At 49.1% G+C, this 22,745-nt stretch overlaps 1 protein-coding gene across 1 annotated transcript in view; it reads left to right on the top strand.

Annotated features, from left to right (window-relative positions):
• LOC140425228 (sterile alpha motif domain-containing protein 9-like) overlaps positions 1-22,456 on the top strand; it is a 53,314-nt gene extending 30,858 nt beyond the window's left edge. The window contains exons 3-4 of the mRNA XM_072509297.1: positions 4,750-4,813; positions 8,634-22,456. Of these exons, the coding sequence (XP_072365398.1) occupies positions 8,648-13,576 (4,929 nt within the window). The 5' untranslated portion in view covers positions 4,750-4,813; positions 8,634-8,647 and the 3' untranslated portion in view covers positions 13,577-22,456. The remainder of the gene's footprint in view (positions 1-4,749; positions 4,814-8,633) is intronic.
• The last annotated feature ends 289 nt before the right edge of the window (positions 22,457-22,745 follow it).

Here is a 22,745-nt window from a genome sequence, read left to right as displayed (position 1 = left end):
ATGGACTTGAGGTTGTTTTCGTTGGAGAGAAGAAGGTTAAGAGGAGACTTAATAGAGGCATACAAAATGATCAGGGGGTTAGATAGGGTGGACAGTGAGAGCCTTCTCCCGCGGATGGAAATGGCTGGCACGAGGGGACTTAGCTTTAAACTGAGGGGTAATAGATATAGGACAGAGGTCAGAGGTAGGTTCTTTACGCAAAGAGTGGTGAGGCCGTGGAATGCCCTACCTGCAACAGTAGTGAACTCGCCAACATTGAGGGCATTTAAAAGTTTATTGGATAAGCATATGGATGATAATGGCATAGTGTAGGTTAGATGGCTTTTGTTTCGGTGCAACATCGTGGGCCGAAGGGCCTGTACTGCGCTGTATCGTTCTATGTTAAATTAGTTTTATTGCCGTTACTAGGCAGATTCATGACACAAGAGTAAATCAAAAGTAACCCTCAGCTTCCATTTCATCCAGTGAAATGCTGTGGAACTTTGTATAGTTGCATATGTCATATTCCAGTATGTTGCTACAAACTTGTTCACATGGCGATGAAGTGAACCTTGGCCCTTGGAAGATTTCAGTGCATGCTTCAAGGAATGCTCAAAACGTTTGGTTAAACAATTTATTGATGGGTGGTAAGGTGCTGACTTTAAGGGCGGGATTCTCCAAGCCCGCGCCAGGTTTGAGAATCACCGGGGGCGCGGGAAATTCCCACCACGCCGCTCCAACGCGTTGACCGGGGAATTGGCGCAAATTGCACCCTTGCGGTCAGCGCGGCACAATTCGGGGGCCGCTGAAATAGGCCCCCGCGGCGATTCTCCGCGGGCAACGGGGCGAACTCCTGCCGAGTTCCGCCAAGTCCCGCCGGCGTGGATCCAACCTGGTACCACCCGGCGGGAGGTCGGACCCACAGCCGCAGTGGACGTCCTGGTGGGGGGGATCTGACTCGGCAGGCGGGCGCGATTTGGAGGGGGCCTACCTCCTTTTGTGCGGGCCCGCTGTAAGGTCCCCGACATGTTGCTCAGCACCGGCGTGGAGACAGCAATCACACGCATGCATTGGCGCGAAGATGGCAACCACACCCGTGCGCCGGCGCAGAGACAGCCGTTGTGTGAACCCACGCTGGCCGTGCTGAGCCGCCTTTCGGCGCCGGAGCAGTGCACAGCATTCCTGCGGCATGCTAACCCCCTAAAGACTGGTGAATTGCTGGGCCAGGAGGCCCGTTGACGCCGGCGTACACCACTCTGGTGTTTACGCTGGCGTCAATACAAAATCCCGGCCTATATGTTGAATTCCATATATTTTTAAGTAGTCTTTGAACTCTTGGGCTGTAAACTGTGGCCCATTGTCACTCACATTCTGCTCTGGCTTTCTGAATCTCGCCAAGATCTCGAGTTTCTCAATAGTTTGTTCTGCAGTAGTCAACTTCATTGCTGAAAATTCTGAAGCTCCTGTACAGACTAGCAAGGACCAGCAGAGTGTTATCTCCTGCAACTTCTGAATTCCTCATTCTCTCTGACTTAAAGATACATGTCCATTAATCACCCATTGATCAAAACTGATAACTGCAAAATAAAAGAAAGGGGAAATAAGGGGATAAACAGGAAGGACCCTCACACTTATTGTCAATTACATATCCTAGATATTTGGATGTGTGAAAGAAATCATATTTATCTTTCCTGATATGAAGCTTCTGCATCTGAAGGCATTTCAGTGTGTCTTCTAACTATCGTAAGTATTCTTGTTAATCTGTGTTCGTTATCAATATATCATCTGGGTAACACTGAACCCCCTTTCAACCACTAAGGATCTGATCCATTGACCATTGAAATAAAGCTGGTACTGACACTATTCCAAAAGGTAATCTCTGATAGCGGAATAGGCCTTCGTGAGTGGTGATAGTGCGCAGACAGCAGAATAGTCTTTTGTGAGTGATGATAGTGCGCAGATAGCAGAATAGGCCTTCGTGAGTGATGATAGTGCGCAGATAGCAGAATAGGCCTTCGTGAGTGATAGTGCCCAGGTGTTGAAATTCAGCTGCCACATTCATTTGCAGGTAAGCCTGTGATAGGTCATAGATTATCATAGATTATCATAGAATTTACAGTGCAGAAGGAGGCCATTCGACCCATCGAGTCTGCACCGGCTCTTGGAAAGAGCACCCTACCCAAGGTCCATACCTCCACCCTATCCCCATAACCCAGGAACCCCACCCAACACTAAGGGCAATTTTGGACACTAAGGGCAATTTATCATGGCCAATCCACCTAACCTGCACATCTTTGGACTGTGGGAGGAAACCAGGGCACCCGGAGGAAACCCACGCACTCACGGGGAGGATGTGCAGACTCCGCACAGACAGTGACCCAAGCTGGAATCGAACCTGGGACCCTGGAGCTGTGAAGCAATTGTGCTATCCACAATGCTACCGTGCTGCCCGATCTTCAATCTTGCTGAAGCTCTGTCCTCCTGCCAGGCCAGCGAACAAATCTTACAGCAATAGTCCTCACATAGAACCAGATTGTCTGTTGTCTTAAAATCTCCGCAGATACAAATTGTACCATCCTGCTTCATGACAGGTACAAAATAGGTTGCCCAGTCTCTAGTAATGACAGGTTCTAAGACTCCATTTCCACAAGTCTCAGTAGTTCAGATTCGACTTTTGAACGCATTGCTTTAGCCTTGAGACATTTGGGCTGGCTAATTTCCTTAATCTTCAGGGAAACTTTTATTCCTTTCATGGACCTCAGTGTGTCTTCAAAAACACTGCTGTATATTTCCATGATGGTTTTTTAGTCTCACTTTACTGCACTCCAGTTCAGTTTAATCCTTTCCAGCCAAGAGTGGCCAAAGAGAGCTGCTACACTTCCTTGGACCACATGGAGTAGTAGCTCTGTAGTTTGTCCACTTAGCTCCCCTTTACTGTGGTGTAACTTTTTGAGGGACTATTTCCTCAGTATAGATCCTCAAGGTCACATCTGCTGGTTTCAAAGGCAGGTGATTAAGATTCCATTCATAGATCGTTTCAGGGATTAGGGAGGATTGCCACCGTATTGACCTTCCTTTTAAAAGGATGTCCATTCAGTTTTGGGACTACCCAAAAACAGTGTGAACCACCCTGGAGCTTCAGTTCTTCATTGGAATGAAGTGGTATACCTTCACTGTGGTCATTGATCTTTGTGAATTTTATGAGTTGAATTTCTTTTGTTTCTTCCTTTAAATGATTTCTGTGTCTTCCTTTGAGTGTTCTTCACTGGAGAAGCTATTTTACTCCAGAAAGCTCTTGCTATGTGGCCAGTTCTGCCACAATTTTTACATTGGCTGCCCTTGGTACTTCAATCAGCCTGTGAATGGTCCATTTAGGCACAGCAATGACAAGCCAGTTGCTGGGGAGACTTCTTCTGGCCGGCAGCTGGTTTCTGGATCCTCGTACTTGCTCGGAGCTGCGAAGCCTCCTTAGCTGGGAGCTCCATTGAGACAACAATATCTAATGCAGTCTTCAGAATTATATTTCATTCCATTAATAATCTTCTCTGAATGGACTAATTTTGCAAACCGCACACCAAAACGATCTCTAATTGTGTTGTCTAATGAGTCCCAAATTCTGCAAGTCAGTTGAGGGTTGTGACGAACTGCGCAATACTTTTCCCTTCTAACTAATACCTTCAATGAAATCAAAACCTCTCCACAATAATCAATGGTTTAGTGTATAATGGTCTTCCAATATTGCTGACTTGTCTTATACCCATGTTTCTCGGGCTGAATCAAGCTTCTTAACAAATTGAAAGTTTGCCTCTAGTTGTACTTCGGAATACAGGGATCTTAATATCTTCAGAAATCTTATTGGCTAGGATATAATAATGGAATCGTCCAGGGTATGACTTCCAGTTCTCTGAGTCTTCAAATGAGTCCATCGCGCCAAAATATCCTGCCATTTTTTACGATATTGTTTCTTAAATTAATGATCTACTTAAATAAAGTTAAAATACTAATACAGTTAAATTATCAATTTGTAACAGCTTTAACTCTCATTGCAAGCTGGGAGAATCCTTTGTTCTTTGCTCCACTCTACCTCTATGTCTTACTGTACTGCACGTGGCGAACTCTCCAACCTGAACTCCCCGGAGTGCCAGTTCAAACTAGGTACGGGCTCTTCCTTTGAATCTTTTGCCCTAAAACCTTTACCGGTTCCAATGCCAGGTGTGATTTCTGACCTTCTGTTAATTTGCTTGATCAATTGATCTTTCGAAGCAAATCAACTCTTCTACAGCAACGATCAAAGTTCTGAGTATTGAAGTTCTCTTCCTTCTGAAAATATATATTTTTCTGATCCATTCCCCATCACCACTTTTTGTAAGCTGTTGTAACTTTGGACCAACTGTACAAAATAAACAGATTGCTAATGAGCATGGATAGAATGCAAGATTGAGAGAGGTTTATTAAATCTCAGTACTAGACGAAGGGCAAAAGCTCGCAAAGTAGCCGATGATATCTTGCATGTCACATGACTCGGTTCTGAAAGAGACATTGCACCCAATTACTAAATCCAAATATATAACAATGGGTACTTCCTATCCCAGTATAAAGATGTATATTCATCGGAAAGTTGAATACTGGAAATCTGATATAAAAACAGAAAATGATGGAAATATTCAGCAGGTTAGGCAACATCTGTGGAGATGAATTGGGTGACCATGGCTAGTTTTGGCTGCACTGTCTGAATTATCAGTGAAACGATAATTTTCTTTTTCCATCAAGGTTGAAAGTTTCAGGACCCTGAGATCAAGAGCTACGAGTAAGATTTCTATTTTGCCGAACTACAGTAAGTCCCAGTTTAAATTGTCCTGTTTTAAGATGTTCCACTTTATGGATGAAATAGGGCGAGTCTGCATGCTAAGAACCAGTTGCACCTGACCAGCGCCATATTAGAGTGACCTCCTGCTCCCTAACCTTCCCGCTCACCACCTGTCTTCTGCTGAACACTTCCCTCCCCCAACCACCTGCTCGATGACCCTCTCATTCGCGCTTGCTGCTTATCCAGTTCCACAACTCTCCCACTAGTCAACCCCTCCACTCACTGATCCTTCTGCTCACCAACCCTCTGACTTGCAGTCCATCAAGCTCCAAAATGGCCCACTCACTGTTCTTCCCAGTCACAACCCATCCAACTCACCAACTGTCCTGCTCCCCCACCATCCTACTCTCCAAACATCCCAATTCCCTCCCCTCCCAGTCCCCAAACCTCCTGTTCCCCCACCTCCGGCCTGCTATCCATCCACCATCCCAACCACCCGTTTGCCAACCCCGCCCGCCCCCCTGCTAATCCTCTCTCACTCCCCAAACACCCTGATTTAATTTTTCGCCAGATCCCCCGAGGCACAGCTCCTCTTAAGGGCCAATGAGTGATAGAGTCAGGTGGTGGGAAGGTCAGGATGTGGGAGGGTCTGAGCGGAAAAGACAGGGACTGGGAAAGTCAATGAGCGGGAGGGACAGGGAGTGGGAGAGTCAATGAGCGGGAGGGACAGAGAGTGGGAGGGTTAGTGTCCGGGACAGTCAGTGAGCGGGAGGGACAGGGAGTGGGAGGGTCAGTGAGCAGGGTGGTCTGGTAATGGAAGGATCAGTGAGTGGGAGGCTTAGTGAGTGGGAGGGTCAGTGAGCGGGAGAGCCAGCGAATGAGAGGGTCAGTGAGCAGGAGAGTTAGTGAACGGGAGGGTCAGTGAGTGGGAAGGTCGGTGAGTGGGAGGGTCGGTGAGCGGGAGGGTCGGTCAGCGGGAGGGTCAGTGAGCGGGAGGGTCAGTGAGCGGGAGGGTCAGTGAGCGGGAGGGTCAGTGAGCGGGAGGGACAGTGAGCGGGAGGGACAGTGAGCGGGAGGGACAGTGAGCGGGAGGGTCAGTGAGCGGGAGGGTCAGTGAGCGGGAGGGTCAGTGAGCGGGAGGGTCAGTGTGCGGGAGGGTCAGTGAGCGGGAGGGACAGTGAGCGGGAGGGACAGTGAGCGGGAGGGACAGTGAGCGGGAGGGACAGTGAGCGGGAGGGTCAGTGAGCGGGAGGGTCAGTGAGCGGGAGGGTCAGTGAGCGGGAGGGTCAGTGAGCGGGAGGGTCAGTGAGCGGGAGGGTCAGTGAGCGGGAGGGTCAGTGAGCGGGAGGGTCAGTGAGCGGGAGGGTCAGGTAGCGGGAGGGTCAGTGTGCGGGAGGGTCAGTGTGCGGGAGGGTCAGTGTGCGGGAGGGTCAGTGTGCGGGAGGGTCAGTGTGCGGGAGGGTCAGTGTGCGGGAGGGTCAGTGTGCGGGAGGGTCAGTGTGCGGGAGGGTCAGTGAGCGGGAGGGTCAGTGAGCGGGAGGGTCAGTGAGCGGGAGGGTCAGTGAGCGGGAGGGACAGGGAGTGGGAGGGTCTGCAAATGGGAAGGTCAGTGAGTGGGAGGGTCGGTGAGTGGGAGGGACAGTGAGCGGGAGGGTCGGTGAGGTGGAGGGTCAGTCAGCGGGAGGGTCGGTGAGGTGGAGGGTCAGTCAGCGGGAGGGCCGGTGAGGTGGAGGGTCAGTCAGCGGGAGGGCCAGTGAGCGGGAGGGCCAGTGAGCGGGAGGGCCAGTGCGCGGGAGGGCCAGTGCGCGGGAGGGCCAGTGCGCGGGAGGGCCAGTGCGCGGGAGGGCCAGTGCGCGGGAGGGCCAGTGCGCGGGAGGGCCAGTGCGCGGGAGGGTCAGTGAGCGGGAGGGTCAGTGAGCGGGAGGGTCAGTGAGCGGGAGGGTCAGTGAGCGGGAGGGTCAGTGAGCGGGAGGGTCAGTGAGCGGGAGGGTCAGTGTGCGGGAGGGTCAGTGTGCGGGAGGGTCAGTGTGCGGGAGGGTCAGTGTGCGGGAGGGTCAGTGAGCGGGAGGGTCAGTGAGCGGGAGGGACAGGGAGTGGGAGGGTCTGCAAATGGGAAGGTCAGTGAGTGGGAGGGTCGGTGAGTGGGAGGGACAGTGAGCGGGAGGGTCGGTGAGGTGGAGGGTCAGTCAGCGGGAGGGTCGGTGAGGTGGAGGGTCAGTCAGCGGGAGGGCCGGTGAGGTGGAGGGTCAGTCAGCGGGAGGGCCAGTGAGCGGGAGGGCCAGTGAGCGGGAGGGCCAGTGCGCGGGAGGGCCAGTGCGCGGGAGGGCCAGTGCGCGGGAGGGCCAGTGCGCGGGAGGGCCAGTGCGCGGGAGGGTCAGTGAGCGGGAGGGTCAGTGAGCGGGAGGGTCAGTGAGCGGGAGGGTCAGTGAGCGGGAGGGTCAGTGAGCGGGAGGGTCAGTGAGCGGGAGGGTCAGTGAGCGGGAGGGTCAGTGAGCGGGAGGGTCAGTGAGCGGGAGGGTCAGTGAGAAATGCCTGTACCTATATTGGGAGAAAGAACCAAAGGTTCCTTTGTCCTAATGGAAACCTTCCTGTGACCTCAGCCATGAGCAGTAATGGTTTAATGTTTTGTAACATTCCTCTCTCTGAGGCAGGACGTGTAGCTTCAGAATTATTTTTCAGATTGTCAGGAAGACTGAAGACCAGCGGCGGGATTCTCCAACACCCCGCCGGGTCAGAGAATCGCCGAGGGGTGGCATGGATCCCACCCCGCCGCTCAGGCGCCGGCTGCCGAAATCTCCGGTGCCGGTTTTTGGCCAGGGGTGTGGATCGCGCTGCGTCGGTTGGGGGCCGTTGGCAGCGCCCCCCTGCCGATTCTCCAGACCCGATGGGCCGAGCAGCTGCCCGTTTTCGGCCAGTCCCGCCGGCGTGGATTAGACAAGATCCATACAGGCGGGTCCTGGCTTGGAGGGGGCTGCCGAGTCCTCAGGCATGCGCGGGGGGGGGGATCCGGCCCCGGGCGGGGAGGGGCCCACGGTGGCCTGGCCTGTGATCAGGGCCCACCGATCTGCGGGCGGGCCTGTGCCATGGGGGCACTCTTTCCCTCTGCGCCTGCCTGTGTAAAGCTCCGCCATGGCCGGCGCGGAGAAGAAACCCCCTGCGCATGTGCAGGAAACACGCTGGCGGCCCTGCACATGCGCCAACTCACGCCGGCCGGCGGAGGCCCTTCGGCGCCGGTTGGCACGGTACCAACACCTCCAGCGCCAGCCTAGCCCCCGGAAGTGCGGAGGATTCCGCACCTTCCGGGCGACCCGACGGCGGAGTGGTTCACGCCACTGTTTGGCGCCAGTACGGGCCGCCCCGCCGATTGCGGGAGAATCCCGCCCCAAAACTCCAGTTTTGAAATCTCAGTTAACATCCTGCGGGATACTTGCACCTAGTGGTGCCTCATTGTCATATGGGTTGTGATTGAGCCCAGTTTTGAATCAGCCCCAGCAGACCTATTAGATTCCTGCCACCCTCTAACGTCACAGGCCTTGTTTGCTCTAATTGCATTGACACTACTACTACTACAATTACTACATTCATCGACTGGGATTTTATGCTCCCATTCCTCGAGGGTGTGTTTGGTGACAGTCGCGGGAAATCTCGCGAGAGGAACACATCACATTTTAGGTCACTGGGCAATCACGCCGCGATTGACCCCGCCACCTGCCAGTGATGTAATGGAACCCTGAGGTTCCACATCGGGAAAACCATTGTGAACAATGAATATAATCTAATAATATTCTAAAAGAAAACATGATTGTTTGCAGAGTAAATAATCCTGTGACTTGTATTTCTATAATAGGTGACGATCTGAAGATGAGCAGGCTGTGCAGTTTACCTGATAACTTAACAGAATGGACCAAAGAGCATGTGAAAGACTGGGTGGTTGGTCGACTGAAACTTGATCAGAAATGTGGTGACATACTGTACAATGAAGATGTCTGTGGAGTGGTATTGAATGAACTTACTAAAACGGATATAAGTGAAATGGGCATCAAGGCTGGACCCGCTGCTGTGATAATACGCAAACGTAATGAATTCATCAAGGGCTCAAAGTTGGGCCCAAAGCTTTCAGCTGCTGCGGATGATAAGCAAATAAGTTCAAAAAGAGCCTCTTCAGGAGCAAATGGCCCAGATTGTAAGCTGGTCGACAGCAGTGAATCACAGGGCCAGACCAGTAAAACAGATTCCGCAGAGTTTACCAAGAAGTCTGCCCAACAAAAGTGCAACACAAAGAATAAAAAAGACAAGACCGATTCTGATAGCTCCGCCACTAGTTGTCAAGTAGGCACGGAAACACAAGTTAACGTGGTTACTTTCACAAAATCAGAGGGAAATGAAACAAAAGAACAGAACTGCTCACAGCAGACGTCTGCTAATGACGCAAAATTAAAACTGGCCACAGGATCAAAAATACGATGTGAAACGTATCCATTTGATGAACGTGACGCAGGCACTAGGTACATACAGAACTATATTCTTTCTCCTGAAACTGGACCCTCTAATCTAATTGACCCAGTACACGAGTTTAAACTTTTTACTTTGACGGAGGGTGCACCGGAGGAAGATACGAAGAAGAAGTTTGCCAATGAAGTGTTTAGATTCTCAGCTGCATGCATGAATAGCAGAACCAATGGTACCATCCACTTTGGGGTAGGAGACACAAAAAGTGGATTTGAACACGGTGAGATTATAGGTGTGTCCGTGGACAGCACAGATAAATATGTTGACTGTCTTCATAATAATTTTGCTCACTACTTTGACAAAGAGGATATTCCTGGTGCAAAATCATCCATTCGGCCACCTCGATTTGTGGAGGTTTTGAACCCAAACCAAACATTGTCAACAAAGTTGATCATCGAAGTTGATGTCATACCAAATTATAGGATTTGTGATTCCAAGTTGTATCATATTCACATGATGAATAAAATCAAAGAAAAATGGATGAGGAGTAAAGAGAAATGCCTGTTCATACGCGATGGAAGCAGCTCCAGGGATATTCTGGGAAATAAAAATATCCCAGAAAGAGAGGCTGAATACAGAAGGTTCCTCAGGGAGACATTAAGCACCTTGGTGGAGGAACGGAAAATTGCTGAAGAAAAGCCACAAAAGAAGACAAAGAAACAAGAGGGTTACAAGCTGGTTCGGATGATTACAGGTGGCTCAGGAATGATGGACACATCCTATTACCATTGGTACATACTAGTGACAAACAAATCCCAGCAGAACCAAATTCAAAGTTTAGAGTTTCTAAAGGAAATGAATTGGTTTTGTGTGCTAGAGTTTGACCCGGAGTCAGTAACCAATGGTGTGTGCAAGTTGTATCGTGAAGAGAGAACAGCAAATCTCCATTTTGCTGGTCACTTCCAAGATATTGATACAGCAGTTAGTGAAAAGATTGAACAACTGAACTTGTATAGTCAAACAAGCTGGATATTTTGCAATGGAAGGTCAGACCTTGATGATCAGAGCTATAAGCCATTACTACCCAAAGTGTGGTATAAAGAACGAGCTGCAGATGTTAGGAAATTGGTTGCTTTTCTGTGCCGACCAGATATCATGCCAAAAGGGAAATTTCTTGTTGTTTTTCTGCTCTTGTCTAAAGTCGATGATCAACGAGATCCCATTCTTGAAACTTTCTGTTCATTTTACCAGGAACTGAAAGGGACAGAAGACATACTGTGCATCTGTGAAAGTGAACAAACATTCTTGCGATGGAAGGATCTCATGCTGTGCACGTGTGAATCACAGGAACTCACAGAGAGATGTATTTCTGCCTTAAGCTTTGATGAAGTCAATGCTACCGTTCTCAAATTAAGATCTGTTACACGATCTGCAAGGCGATTTTTACCCTCTGCAACTTCAGCGTCTGTTATACTTCAGAAAAAGGACGAGGAGCTTCTGACTGTGCTCGAAGTCCTGTGCGAAAATGAATGTGAGGGCACCGAAATAGAAAGTGATACAGATCGCTTTAAGGAGTTTCAAAAATCCAAAGAGGAGCAATTTTACAGAGGTGGCAAAGCGTCATGGTGGAACTTCTACTTTTCCACAAAAGTTCCTTTTATCAAACGAGACTGTTACACGGATCTTGGTGAAATGATCAATGCAAAATCACCTTCAGCAATGTGTGTGAAGATTGCCAATTTATTTCATCATCCAGGCTGTGGTGGGACAACTTTAGCCATGCATTTTCTATGGGAGTCAAGGAAAAAATTCAGATGTGCTGTATTGAAGAACAGTAAAGAAGACTTTGAAGAAATTGGTAAACAAGTCATTCATCTGGTCACTTATAAAGAGAAACCTAACTCAGATTACTTACCTGTATTACTTCTGGTAGATGACTTTGAAGAATTCGAAAATGTGCATGTGTTACAGAACTCAATTCAGTCGATCGTTGCAGAGAAAGGCCTGCGGTTTGAGGTACCTTTGGTAATCATTCTAAACTGTATGAGATCCCAGGATCCAGTCAGAAGCTCAAAAAGGAGTGTTTTGGACAGTATTGCTCTAAAACATAAACTGTCCATTAAAGAACAACACTTGTTTGAGTTAAAACTTGAGGAGATTGAGGAACAACATTCAAAACCTGAAAACTTCTACTCTTTCATGATTATGAAGAGTAACTTTGATAAAAAATACATTGAAAATGTGGTCCGTAATAGTTTGAAGGATTTTAATAGGGCCACCAAACAAGGGCAACTGATTTCAATTTTGGCTTTGCTGAATTGGTATGTCAAAGATTCTTCGGTGTCAGTTTCAAAATGTGAAGAATTCCTGGGATTAGGGCAAGTGAAAACATCATTCTGGGGTCCAGAAAAGTTTGAAGATGTGATGGACACTTATTGCAACCTCCTTATTCGTATAGAAGTGGAAGAATATGGAAGATACGAGGGAATTCGAATCATCCACCCATTGATTGCAAGCCGTTGCTTGCAAGAATTGAATCATTCTTACAACCTTCCCAAGAGTAAAATTGCTTTGATGTTGCTCTCTCAAAACATATTTCTCCAACGTAGCATTGGAAGAGAAAAACTCATGCAAGACACATGGTGTTTGTTGATCACCAGACAACGAAAAGAACATGGAGATGAAGCAGATACTTTGTTCTCCCCTTTAATTGAAGCAGTACAGTCCGAGGAAGGAAATGATCAGGTTGTAAATGTTTTGACTGAAGCATCAAACAGGTTTGACCAAAATCCCTTCATTTCCCAGGTTCTAGCAAGACATTACTATCTGATAGTAAAGGATTATGATTCAGCACTTAACTGGGCCACTAAGGCTAAAGATCAGGCAAAAGATAATTCTTACATCACTGATACATTAGGCCAAGTTTTCAAAAGCAAGTTAAAGTACAAAATGGAATGTGCAGAAATTGCTAAACAAACTGTGGTGACGTCTCAACAATTGAGGGAATTCCTGGAACTTGCACAATCTGCTTCAGCTGCTTTCAAAGAATCTCAGTGTCTGACAGAAAAGAAAGGAGAGGCCAGAACTGAATGGAAAACACAGAACTCTAAACGGAAATATGATGTGTACAACACCTCTGGATATGTTGGAGAGATTGAAGTTGCTCTGTATGTTATAGATATCCTCAGAATGATACCATTCTTCAGCGGAAAGGACGAAATAAGCAAAATGCATTTAATGCATTTGCTATCAGGTAACATGAATCTAGGGCACATTGAAAAGACAAACAGCACTGATGAAGAATTGTGTTCAGTGGTTGAAGACTACAACCGATACCTGTTTAATATCCAGATCACTACAAAAACAGCTTTTGAATTTTTTGAAGACTATTTTGTCCATTTCAAGACAAAGAATATTGAGAGGGAAATAGCAGAATTTAAGATTCGCAGAAAAATTTCAGAATGTTTTTCAAAGTACACAGAAGTATTTTGTCCATCACAGATTGAAAGTAGGGCTGCAAGGAAGAGCAAGCCAAAGCTCAGTCTGCCACTTGAGTTGGAAGAATGTAACAAGTTTTTAGAGTACCACAAAGCCGACCGTTTTGCTGGTTTGCTCCTAACAAATAACCATGACGCTGGGCAAAGAATGGAAGAAATTGTCAGCAAGTACCAATTTCTCCTTCAGAATTCAACATTGAAAAAGTTAGCAAGACAAAGACTAAATTTTATATTGGCTAACATTGTACTTAACAGTGTTAAACCAAAGTCCAGACTAATCGAACCTTATGATAGACTTAAAGGTCTTTTGAAAGAAGTCCTACAAGATGTTGGATTTGATTCTGGTCACGTTGAACCATATTTCTTGGCTTCCCTATTATTTTGGCCAACAAAGTGTAATGAAATGAATGACGATTCCAGATTACTTCTGAGGTGCATAACTGCAATAAAACATTCATTTAGAGGCTGTTATGGACGAATGAGCCGTTCCAAACACCCTGTTGCACATTTCTATCTTGGCAAGAAAGATGGTATGAACAGATTTATTCAGAAAGCAAAGATCGATCGATTGTTCGAAAAAGAGGAACGACGGAATACGTTGTGGCAATCTGGAGAAATCTGGAAAGAAGAAAAAGTCAAAAATCTTCTTCTCCGTGTGTATGGTAGAACAGGGGAAGATAACAAAGTGCATGTCGAGTTTGGCAGTGATGAAAAAATCAAAATTCTTGTGCGCCCTGTATATTTGGGAAAGCTCAGAAGTGGTCTGAGTATTGAAAAAATATCCTTTTACTTGGGATTCTCTATGGATGGACCAATAGCATACGACATAGAGAATACAAATTAACTCTGAAAGACTCAAACTGATGGATAACATTGAAACTCAACCTTGCTCCACTCTCTGCAATGGTTTAGTTCAGAAATGTATTTAAGGCCTTGTACATGATTAGATTAAATATAGCTTTAGGGAGACATTTTTTCCCCCCAAGTAGATTCTGATCCTGAAAATTCATAATGCCAAGCCAGCACAATGGCACAGTGGTTAGCGATGCAATGTAATTATGTTTTTTTTCAAATAATTTTTATTGGGGTTGTCACAAAATATCAACAACAGAATAAAAAAGGAACCCAAGAGAATTAAATACAGAACAAAGTAAAACAACCCCCGTGCCCCCCTCCCCCCTATACATAAATAATAGATTAACACCCCGAATTAACACAAAGCAAATATATACACCCCTCAGATCCCCCAGGGTAAATAAACAGAAATAAAATAGAACACCCCCCCCCCTCCCCCCCATCGGGTTGCTACTGCTGACCATTGTCTACAGCTCTGCCAGGAAGTCCAAGAACGGTTGCCACCGCCTAAAGAACCCTTGTACCGATTCCCTTAAGGCGAATTTCACCCTCGCCAATTTAATGAACCCCGCCATATTGTTGATCCAGAATTCCACGCTTGGGGGCCTCGCATCCGTCCACTGAAGAAGAATCCTTCGCCGGGCTACCAGGGACGCAAAGGCCAGAATACCGGCCTCTTTCGCCTCTTGCACTCCCGGCTCCCCTGCAACCCCAAATATTGCGAGCCCCCAGCCCGGTTTGACCCTGGATCCTACCACCCTTGACACCGTCCTCGCTACGCCCTTCCAAAATTCCTCCAGTGCTGGGCATGCCCAGAACATATGAATGTGATTTGCTGGGCTCCCTGAGCACCTAACACACCTGTCCTCACCCCCAAAGAACCGGCTCATCCTTATCCCGGTCATGTGTGTCCTGTGCAGCACCTTAAACTGTATGAGGCTGAGCCTCGCGCACGAAGAGGAAGAGTTCACCCTCCCTAGGGCATCTGCCCACGTCCCCTCTTCGATCTCCTCTCCCAACTCCTCCTCCCACTTACCTTTCAACTCCACCACCGAGGCCTCCTCCTCCTTCTGCATCACCTGGTAAGTTTCCGAGATCTTCCCCACTTCAACCCAACCCCCAAGAGCACCCTGTCCTGTACTGTGCGTGGCAGCAGCCACGGGAATTCCACCACTTGCCGCCTAGCAAACGCCCTTAACTGTAAATATCTAAAGGTGTTCCACGGGGGGAGCCCATACTTCTCCTCCAGCTCACCCAGGCTCACGAACTTCCTGCCCACAAACAGGTCCCCCAACCTTCTTATCTCTGCCCTGTGCCACCCCGAAAACACTCCATCTATTCTCCCTGGGACAAACCGGTGGTTCCCCCGTATTGGGGTCCACACCGAGGCCCCAACTTCCCCCCTGTGCCGCCTCCGCTGCCCCCAGATTTTGAGAGTAGCCGCCACTACCGGGCTCGTGGTATACCTCATTGGAGGGAGCGGCAGCGGCACCGTTGCCAGCGCCTCCAGACTCGTACCCTCACAAGACACCGCCTCCAGCCTCTTCCATGTAGACTCTTCCCCCTCCATCACCCACTTGCGCACCATCGCCGCATTGGCGTTCCAGTAGTACCCACAGAGGTTGGGCAATGCCAGCCCCCCCCCCCATCCCTACTCCGCTCCTTCTCACGCTCGGAGTCCCTCGCGCCCACACATACCCCGTTATGCTCCTGTTGACCCGCTTAAAGAAGGCCTTCGGTATAAACATGGGGAGGCACTGGAACAGGAACAAAAGCCTTGGGAGCACCGTCATCTTAACTGACTGCACCCTACCTGCCAGGGACAGTGGCAACGCATCCCACCTCTTGAACACCTCCTCTATTTGGTCCACCAGCCTCATGAAATTAAGTCTATGCAGGGCCTCCCAGCTCCTGGCCACCTGGACCCCCAAATACCTGAAGCTCCTCTCCGCCCTTTTAGTGGGAGCTCGCCAATCCCCCTCTCCTGGTCCCCTGGGTGAACCACGAACAACTCGCTCTTCCCCATGTTGAGCTTGTACCCTGAGAAATCCCCAAACTCCCTGAGGATCCTCATTACCTCCGGTATTCCCCCCACCGGATCCGCCACATATAGCAGCAAGTCGTCCGCATAGAGCGACACCCTATGCTCCTCCCCACCCCGCACCAGCCCCCTCCAGTTCCTCGACTCCCTCAGTGCCATAGCCAGGGGTTCAATCACCAGTGCGAAGAGCAGGGGGGGACAGGGAACAGCCCTGCCTCGTCCCTCGATGCAACCAAAAGTACTCAGACCTCCTCCTGTTCGTGGCCACACTCGCCATCGAACAACAGCCTAACCCACCTGACAAACCCCTCCCCAAACCCGAACCTCTTCAGCGCCTCCCACAAGTACCCCCACTCTACCCTATCGAAGGCCTTCTCAACGTCCATCGCCACCACTATCTCCACCTCCCCCTCCCTCGCCGGCATCATAATAACGTTCAAGAGCCTCCGCACATTCGCGTTCAACTGCCTCCCTTCACAAACCCCGTCTGGTCTTCGTGGATCACCTGCAGCACACAATCCTCAATTCTCGTGGCTAAGACCTTCGCCAGCACCTTGGCATCTACATTTAACAACAAAATCGGTCTGTAAGACCCACACTGCAGGGGATCCTTGTCCCGCTTCAGGATCAAGGAGATCAGTGCCTGGGACATCGTCGGGGACATAAGCCCCCCCTCCGTTGCCTCATTGAAGGTCCTAACCAGCAACGGGCCCAACAGGTCCACCTATTTCTTGTAGAATTCGACCGGAAAACCGTCCGGCCCCAGTGCCTTCCCCGCCGGCATGCTCCCTATTCCTTTGGCCAGCTCCTCCAGCCCAATCGGAGCCCCCAATCCCGCCACCAGTCCCTCCTCCACCTTCAGAAACCTCAATTGGTCCAGAAAGCGGCCCATCCCTCCCTCCTCCCGTGGGGGCTCGGACCGATACAGTTTCTCATAAAAGTCCCTTAAAACCCTATTGATGCCAACCCCACTCCGCACCACACTCCCTCCCCTATACTTAACTCCCCCAATCTCCCTAGCTGCGTCCCGCTTCCGAAGCTGATGCGCCAGCATCCGACTTGCCTTTTCCCCAGACTCATAAATCGCCCCCTGGGCCTTCCTCCACTGCACCTCTGCCTTCCTGGTGGTCAACAGGTCGAATTCGGCCTCGAGGCTACGCCTCTTCCTCAACAGTCCCTCCTCCGGCACCTCCACATACCTCCTGTCTACCCTCACCATCTCCCCCACCAGCCTCTCCCTCTCCCTTTGCTCTCTCCTCTCCTTGTGGGCCCTAATGGAGATCAGCTCTCCCCTAACCACCGCCTTCAGCGCCTCCAATACCATCCCCACTCGGACCTCCCCGTTATCGTTGGCCTCCAGGTATCTCTCTATGCTTCCTCGGACCCGCTCACTCACCTCCTCGTCCGCCAACAGCCCCACCTCCAAGCGTCACAACGGGCGCTGGTCCCTCTCCTCCCCCTGCTCTAGGTCTACCCAATGCGGGGCGTGGTCCGAAATGGCTATCGCCGAGTACTCGGTATCCTCTACTCTCGCAATCAGCGCCCTGCTCATAACAAAAAAGTCGATCCAGGAATAATCCTTATGAACATGTGAGAAGGATGAAAATTCCCTAGACCCCGGCCTTGCAAATCTCCAAGGGTCCACCCCTCCCATCTGGTCCATAAACCCCCTCAGCACCTTAGCCCCCGCCGGCTTCCTACCCGTCCTAGACCTGGAGCGATCCAGTGCCGGATCCAACACCGTGTTAAAGTCCCCCCCCATTATCAGGTCCACTTCCAAATCCGGATCCGACCCAACATGCGGCGCATAAAACCCGCATCGTCCCAGTTCGGGGCGTACACATTGACCAGCACCACCCTCTCCCCTTGCAGCTTACCACTTACCATTACGTACCTGCCGCCATTGTCTGTCACAATGCTCGACGCCTCGAACGACACCCTCTTTCCCACCAAGATCGCCACCCCCCGGTTTTTGGCATCCAGCCCCGAATGAAACACCTGACCTACCCACCCCTTCCTCAATCTTACCTGGTCTACCACCTTCAGGTGTGTCTCCTAGAGCATGGCCACATGCGCCTTCAACCCCTTCAGGTGCGTGAACACCCGGGCGCGCTTGACCGGCCCGTTCAGTCCCCTTACATTACAGGTTATCAGCGGGATCAGGGAGCTACCCGCCCCCTCCCCCGCCGACTAGCCATAACACCTCCTTGGCCAGCCACGCGCCCGCACCCCACGCCCGGCCCGTTCCCCACGGCGGCAAACCCCCGTTCCAACCCCCTCTACTCGCTCCAGCTCCCCCTTGACCATAGCAGCAGCAACCCGGTTCCCCCCCACCCACCCCCAGCCCCCCCGCCCCCTCCCCCAGCATAGGACCCCTCCTAGCTGCTTTACTCCCCCCATTGCACTCCCGCACGTCTGCTGACCCCGGCTACTCCCGTCTCTCCTTCGACTCCTCCCATGGGACATACCCTCCTCCTCCATTACCCATTCACAGGCTCTCTGCCTCCCCCTTCCATCCCAAGCGCGGGAAACAACCCTCGCTTCCCCGCCCCTTACAGCCTTCAGCGCGGGAAAAAGCCCGCACTTTCCACCTGCCCGGCCCGGCCACCTCTGTTGCCGCTCCTTTTACAGGCCCAGTCCCTTCACCTCCGACTCAGGCCTCACCCTCTCCTGCGGGGCCCCATCCCCCCTACCGGCCATCCACCCCTACTCCATTTACTTACCCTCCTCCAAGAGCCCACCCGACAGACCCAACCAAAACAGTGCCTAACCACCCTCAACGAACCGAAAAGAAATAAGAGCAAAGCACACCCCTCAAAATGTAGCACCCCAACAGCAATCCCCAACCACCCATCCCGACCCTCAATTTGTGTCCAGCTTCTCGGCCTGAACAAAGGCCCACGCCTCCTCCGGAGACTCAAAATAATGGTGCCGGTCCTTGTAGGTGACCCACAGTCGCGCCGGCTGCAGCATGCCAAACTTCACCCCCTTCCTGTGCAGCACCGCCTTTGCCCGATTGTACCCGGCCCTCCTCTTAGCCACCTCCGCACTCCAGTCCTGGTATATTCGAACCTTCGCGTTCTCCCACCTGCTGCTCCTCTCTTTCTTGGCCCACCTGAGCACGCACTCCCGATCAGCGAACCGATGAAACTGCACCAGCGCCTGCCGCGACGGCTCGTTAGCCTTGGGTCTCCTCGCCAGCACTCTATGAGCCCCTTCCAGCTCCAGGGGCTCCTGGAAGGACCCCGCTCCCATCAGCGAGTTTAACGTGGTGACCACATAGGCCCCCACGTCCGACCCCTCCAGCCCCCCCGGGAGGCCCAGAATCCGCACATTCTTCCGCCTCAACCGATTCTCCGTCTCCTCGAACCGTTCCTGCCATTTCTTGTGGAGCGCCTCGTGTGCCTCCACCCTTACCGCAAGGCCTAAAATCTCGTCCTCGTTGTCCGAGATCTTTTGTCAGACCTCGCGGATCACCACCCCCTGGGCCGTCTGGGTCTCCAGCAGCTTGTCTATAGAAGCCTTCATCGGCTCCAGCAGGTCTGCTTTAATCTCCCTCAAGCAGTGCTGGATAACCACCTGCTGCTGCTGCGCCCACTGCATCCACATTGCCTGGGCCCCGCCCGCCGCCATTTTGCTCTTCTTCCCTCGCACCTTCTTTGGGTTCACCACCACTTTTTTAGTCGCCCCGCTCCTGGTCCAAGCCATACACTGTCGGGGAACTATTGCAATCTGCTTCCCACACCGGGAAATGTCGGAAAAATGCCGTTGGGGGCCCTGAAAAGAGCCCAAAGTCCGTTTTTAGCGGGAGCTGCCGAATGTGCGACTTAACTCCGCATAGCTGCAACCGGAAGTCCCCAATGTAATATTTTGAAGAACAGGGAAGTTTTCCCCAGTGTCCTAATGAATATTTGTCCCTCAATCAACATCACATTAGAAAACAGTTCATCAGGTTATTATCAAATAGCTGTTTCTGAGAGCTTGCTGTGCACAATTTGGTTGTTGGACAGTGGCTGGACATCAAAGAGTACTTAATAGGCTGTAAATTGCTCTGTGATATCCCTAGGTTGTAAAAGGCACTATATAAATGAAAGTCTTTTTTATGTGTTTATGTTTGTATGACTGCAAGGTAAAGTTAAGACAAAATAATTAGATGTACATATAAAGTTGGTATTAGTACTAGTTAAGGTGTTGGAATATGTTGAATGTATTGCTATATTTACATCTTTTTTTGTTACAATTCCATCACAACTTCTTCGGAATGTTTGACGAAAGTTGCAACCAGTGATTCTGTCTGCCTTCAGCACTTCCAGTTCAGATTTCATCATATCTTTATTTCAGATTTCAGCAAGTTTATCGGACTTCTTCACAAAAGAAGTGGAATACTTCAGGATACTGATCCAATGGCCCGTGTCCAATTTTCCTGTCCCCCACCTCCAAACCTGTCTTCAGAAACCTGGGAAGAATCCCCACCGACTTTCTGTTACTCTGAATCTTATGACTCAGACAGCTTTTTTAAAAATCACTTTCACAAAGCTTGTACAACTTCCGGAAAAAAAATAGTCAAGAATATATGCCGTAATTTTATTTTTACAAAATATGTTCAGAGAAACCTTTTTTCGTTTTGCGATCTTGTTACAAAGTGATCACATAATATTTGTTACAGGTGTCATGTGCTAATGTTTTAAGGTTAAAGAAAGATGAACAGTGGTTGAATTACAAGAAGACTACTTAACTGCTAGATGCTTTCCTCAATAACCGCCATGTTCCTTGGAATCATCTGATGCAAACACTGAATCTCTGGCAATTCATCTCTTAATTCTGATAGAACATTTTTAATTTAGCATGTTTACAGAATTACTATAACTTCCAAAAGGTCTTGGATTGATTTTTTTTTAAATCCAGTGAGGTATAAAGGCCCAGCAAATTGCTAGGCTTTTTAATCCTGAGTGGATAAATTAAAAAGAAGCCTGTTTTGTTCATCTTTGGTGATCACATTGGCTGTAAATAAGGCATCAGCATAGCTACTGTAAGGAAAGGGTCAATCTCACTGTTCTGAAATTTGTCTTTACACAGTATTATATTGTCGTAATATTAGCTATTAATGTATATGTGTTAAACCCGGAAGTACGATGAAATTTTAACTTAGTGATTACCAAAGCTTTGACTTGAGACCAACTCTGCAGAAGTGGCCATTTTTAGTATGAAATGATCACCTGAGTAACATAGAGACGTTAATTCACACATTGACTTCTAAATTTCAGGGAGACATCTGATTGGTCATAGATGAGGGAAAATGGTTAGTCCTGCAAAAGAAAAAGTTTAAGTATACACCACCTTTTTTATTTGGGGTTTATGTAGAATCAGGAGATTGACTGTTACTCAATGCTACACAATCTAAGGCAGATTTTTCATCACAAGCTTTACTTGGTGGAACAGCAATTGCATATATCAAGAGCAAAAATGTCATTACTTCAATGGGGAAATGAGGTTGTTAGGTAAGGAAATTAAAAACCAAATATGATGGAAATATTCAGCAGGTCAGGCAATATTGATGAAGGGTGGAATTTTCCCATTTTTACAGAGTGCTGGCTGAGGCAGGAAAGCCAGCATGCAGCTGGCCAGCTGCAAAGCCTACTTTGCTCATCAGAGAATGCATAGGAAATCAGCAGTCATGACCCATGCCAGCACACTGGTGGAGCGGGCTGGAAAAAGCCAGAAATGCTAGAAATCCCAATATCAGCGCACCATTTTTTAGGGGCACCCTGAACTCCAATAATGAACAAAAAACTCCCCTCCTCTGCCCCCACTACACGGAGAGCCCCTTCCCCCCACGGATAAGGGGAAGCCCACCAAATGGAGCTCCCTAGAGGGTCCCCTCATGGCACTTCTCCCAGCAGTGCCAAGGGGATCCTGCCAGGGGGCACTGCCATGGCTTGTCCCTCTCCTCCGGGCGCTATACTTACCTATTGTTGCTAACTTGCTGTTGTCTCTTAATTTGGCTCTGTTTAATTACATTTGCTCAAGAGTCTGCAGGTATCTTTCCACACCGCCACAAGGTTCAGAACCGAATACTGATCAAAGACTCGATACACCAGTTAGTAAGTTCAAAATCAATGCTCATTTATTTACACACAAAGTCAAATATACTCATGTATAAACTCCACAAACTAAACTAACATGACTGCTAAAAGCCTATACTTAGCTTCGGGTGCCCATCAGTCAGAGGAACAATGGCCGTTGCTTGGTTCTGAGGCTGCTGGGTTGAGCTGTTTACAGAATAGTGTCATGCAGGAGTGCCTTTAAGAAATGGATGTGTAAGCAATGTACCTTTAAGAAAACAGTGATGTCAGCGAGTGGGTGGGGCTCAGCTCAGTTCAGCCATTTTGCAGTTTGGTTTGCAGTTTAAAACGTGCCTGGCTGGTTTTGCTGAGAGCAGTTTAAAAGTAGAAAGCCAGTTTGAGACAGCAGCTTGAGAAGTTCTGGTTTGCTGTGATCCAGTGAGAAGGAAGAAAGCTAGGTTTGAGAAAGCAGCGTGGGTGTGGCTGTGGGTTTCCAGAGAGCTGCATGAAGAAAGCAAGGTGCTTGAGCTGAAGTCACCCAAGCTAATATATCTCTGCCATTCTACAGAAAATATATATATATCGTTTAACCTGATGTGATACTGTTTAAAGGTGTTAAGTCTCTTGGAAGTTTGAAGGAACATTTTAAGGAGTTATTTACTGTTGCAATATTTTCTGAGTTATCTTTGAAATAACGGGTGTTAAGAGATCCAATGATTATTTAAGATGTTAAGTTGAGTTCATGGAATAAACAGTGTTTTGTGTTTAAAAACCCACGTGTCCATAATTTTAATCCCACACCTAGGGAAAAGCAACAAATCCATTAAAGGGAAAGGTTGGTTGAACTCCATGATACATTTTGGGGTTCTGAAAACGCCTCGCCCATAACAATTGGGGGCTCGAGGGGGATAAAAGTCCATCTATTGGATTGGCTTTTGTGAATTTAAAGACAGTGAAGGATTGTTGCTTTTCTGGTGTGGTATTTTAGTTTAAGTGGGGAAAGTGTTGTGAACAATGGCTCTTTCAGAGGCTCAGAAGTTTTTGGGGGTGGAGAA

The sequence above is a fragment of the Scyliorhinus torazame genome, chromosome 6, assembly GCF_047496885.1.
Source record: "Scyliorhinus torazame isolate Kashiwa2021f chromosome 6, sScyTor2.1, whole genome shotgun sequence".
Classification (NCBI taxonomy): Eukaryota; Metazoa; Chordata; class Chondrichthyes; order Carcharhiniformes; family Scyliorhinidae; genus Scyliorhinus; species Scyliorhinus torazame.
The sequence above is the reverse complement of the archived record's forward strand: the minus strand, read 5'-3'. Positions and strand labels throughout refer to the sequence as shown.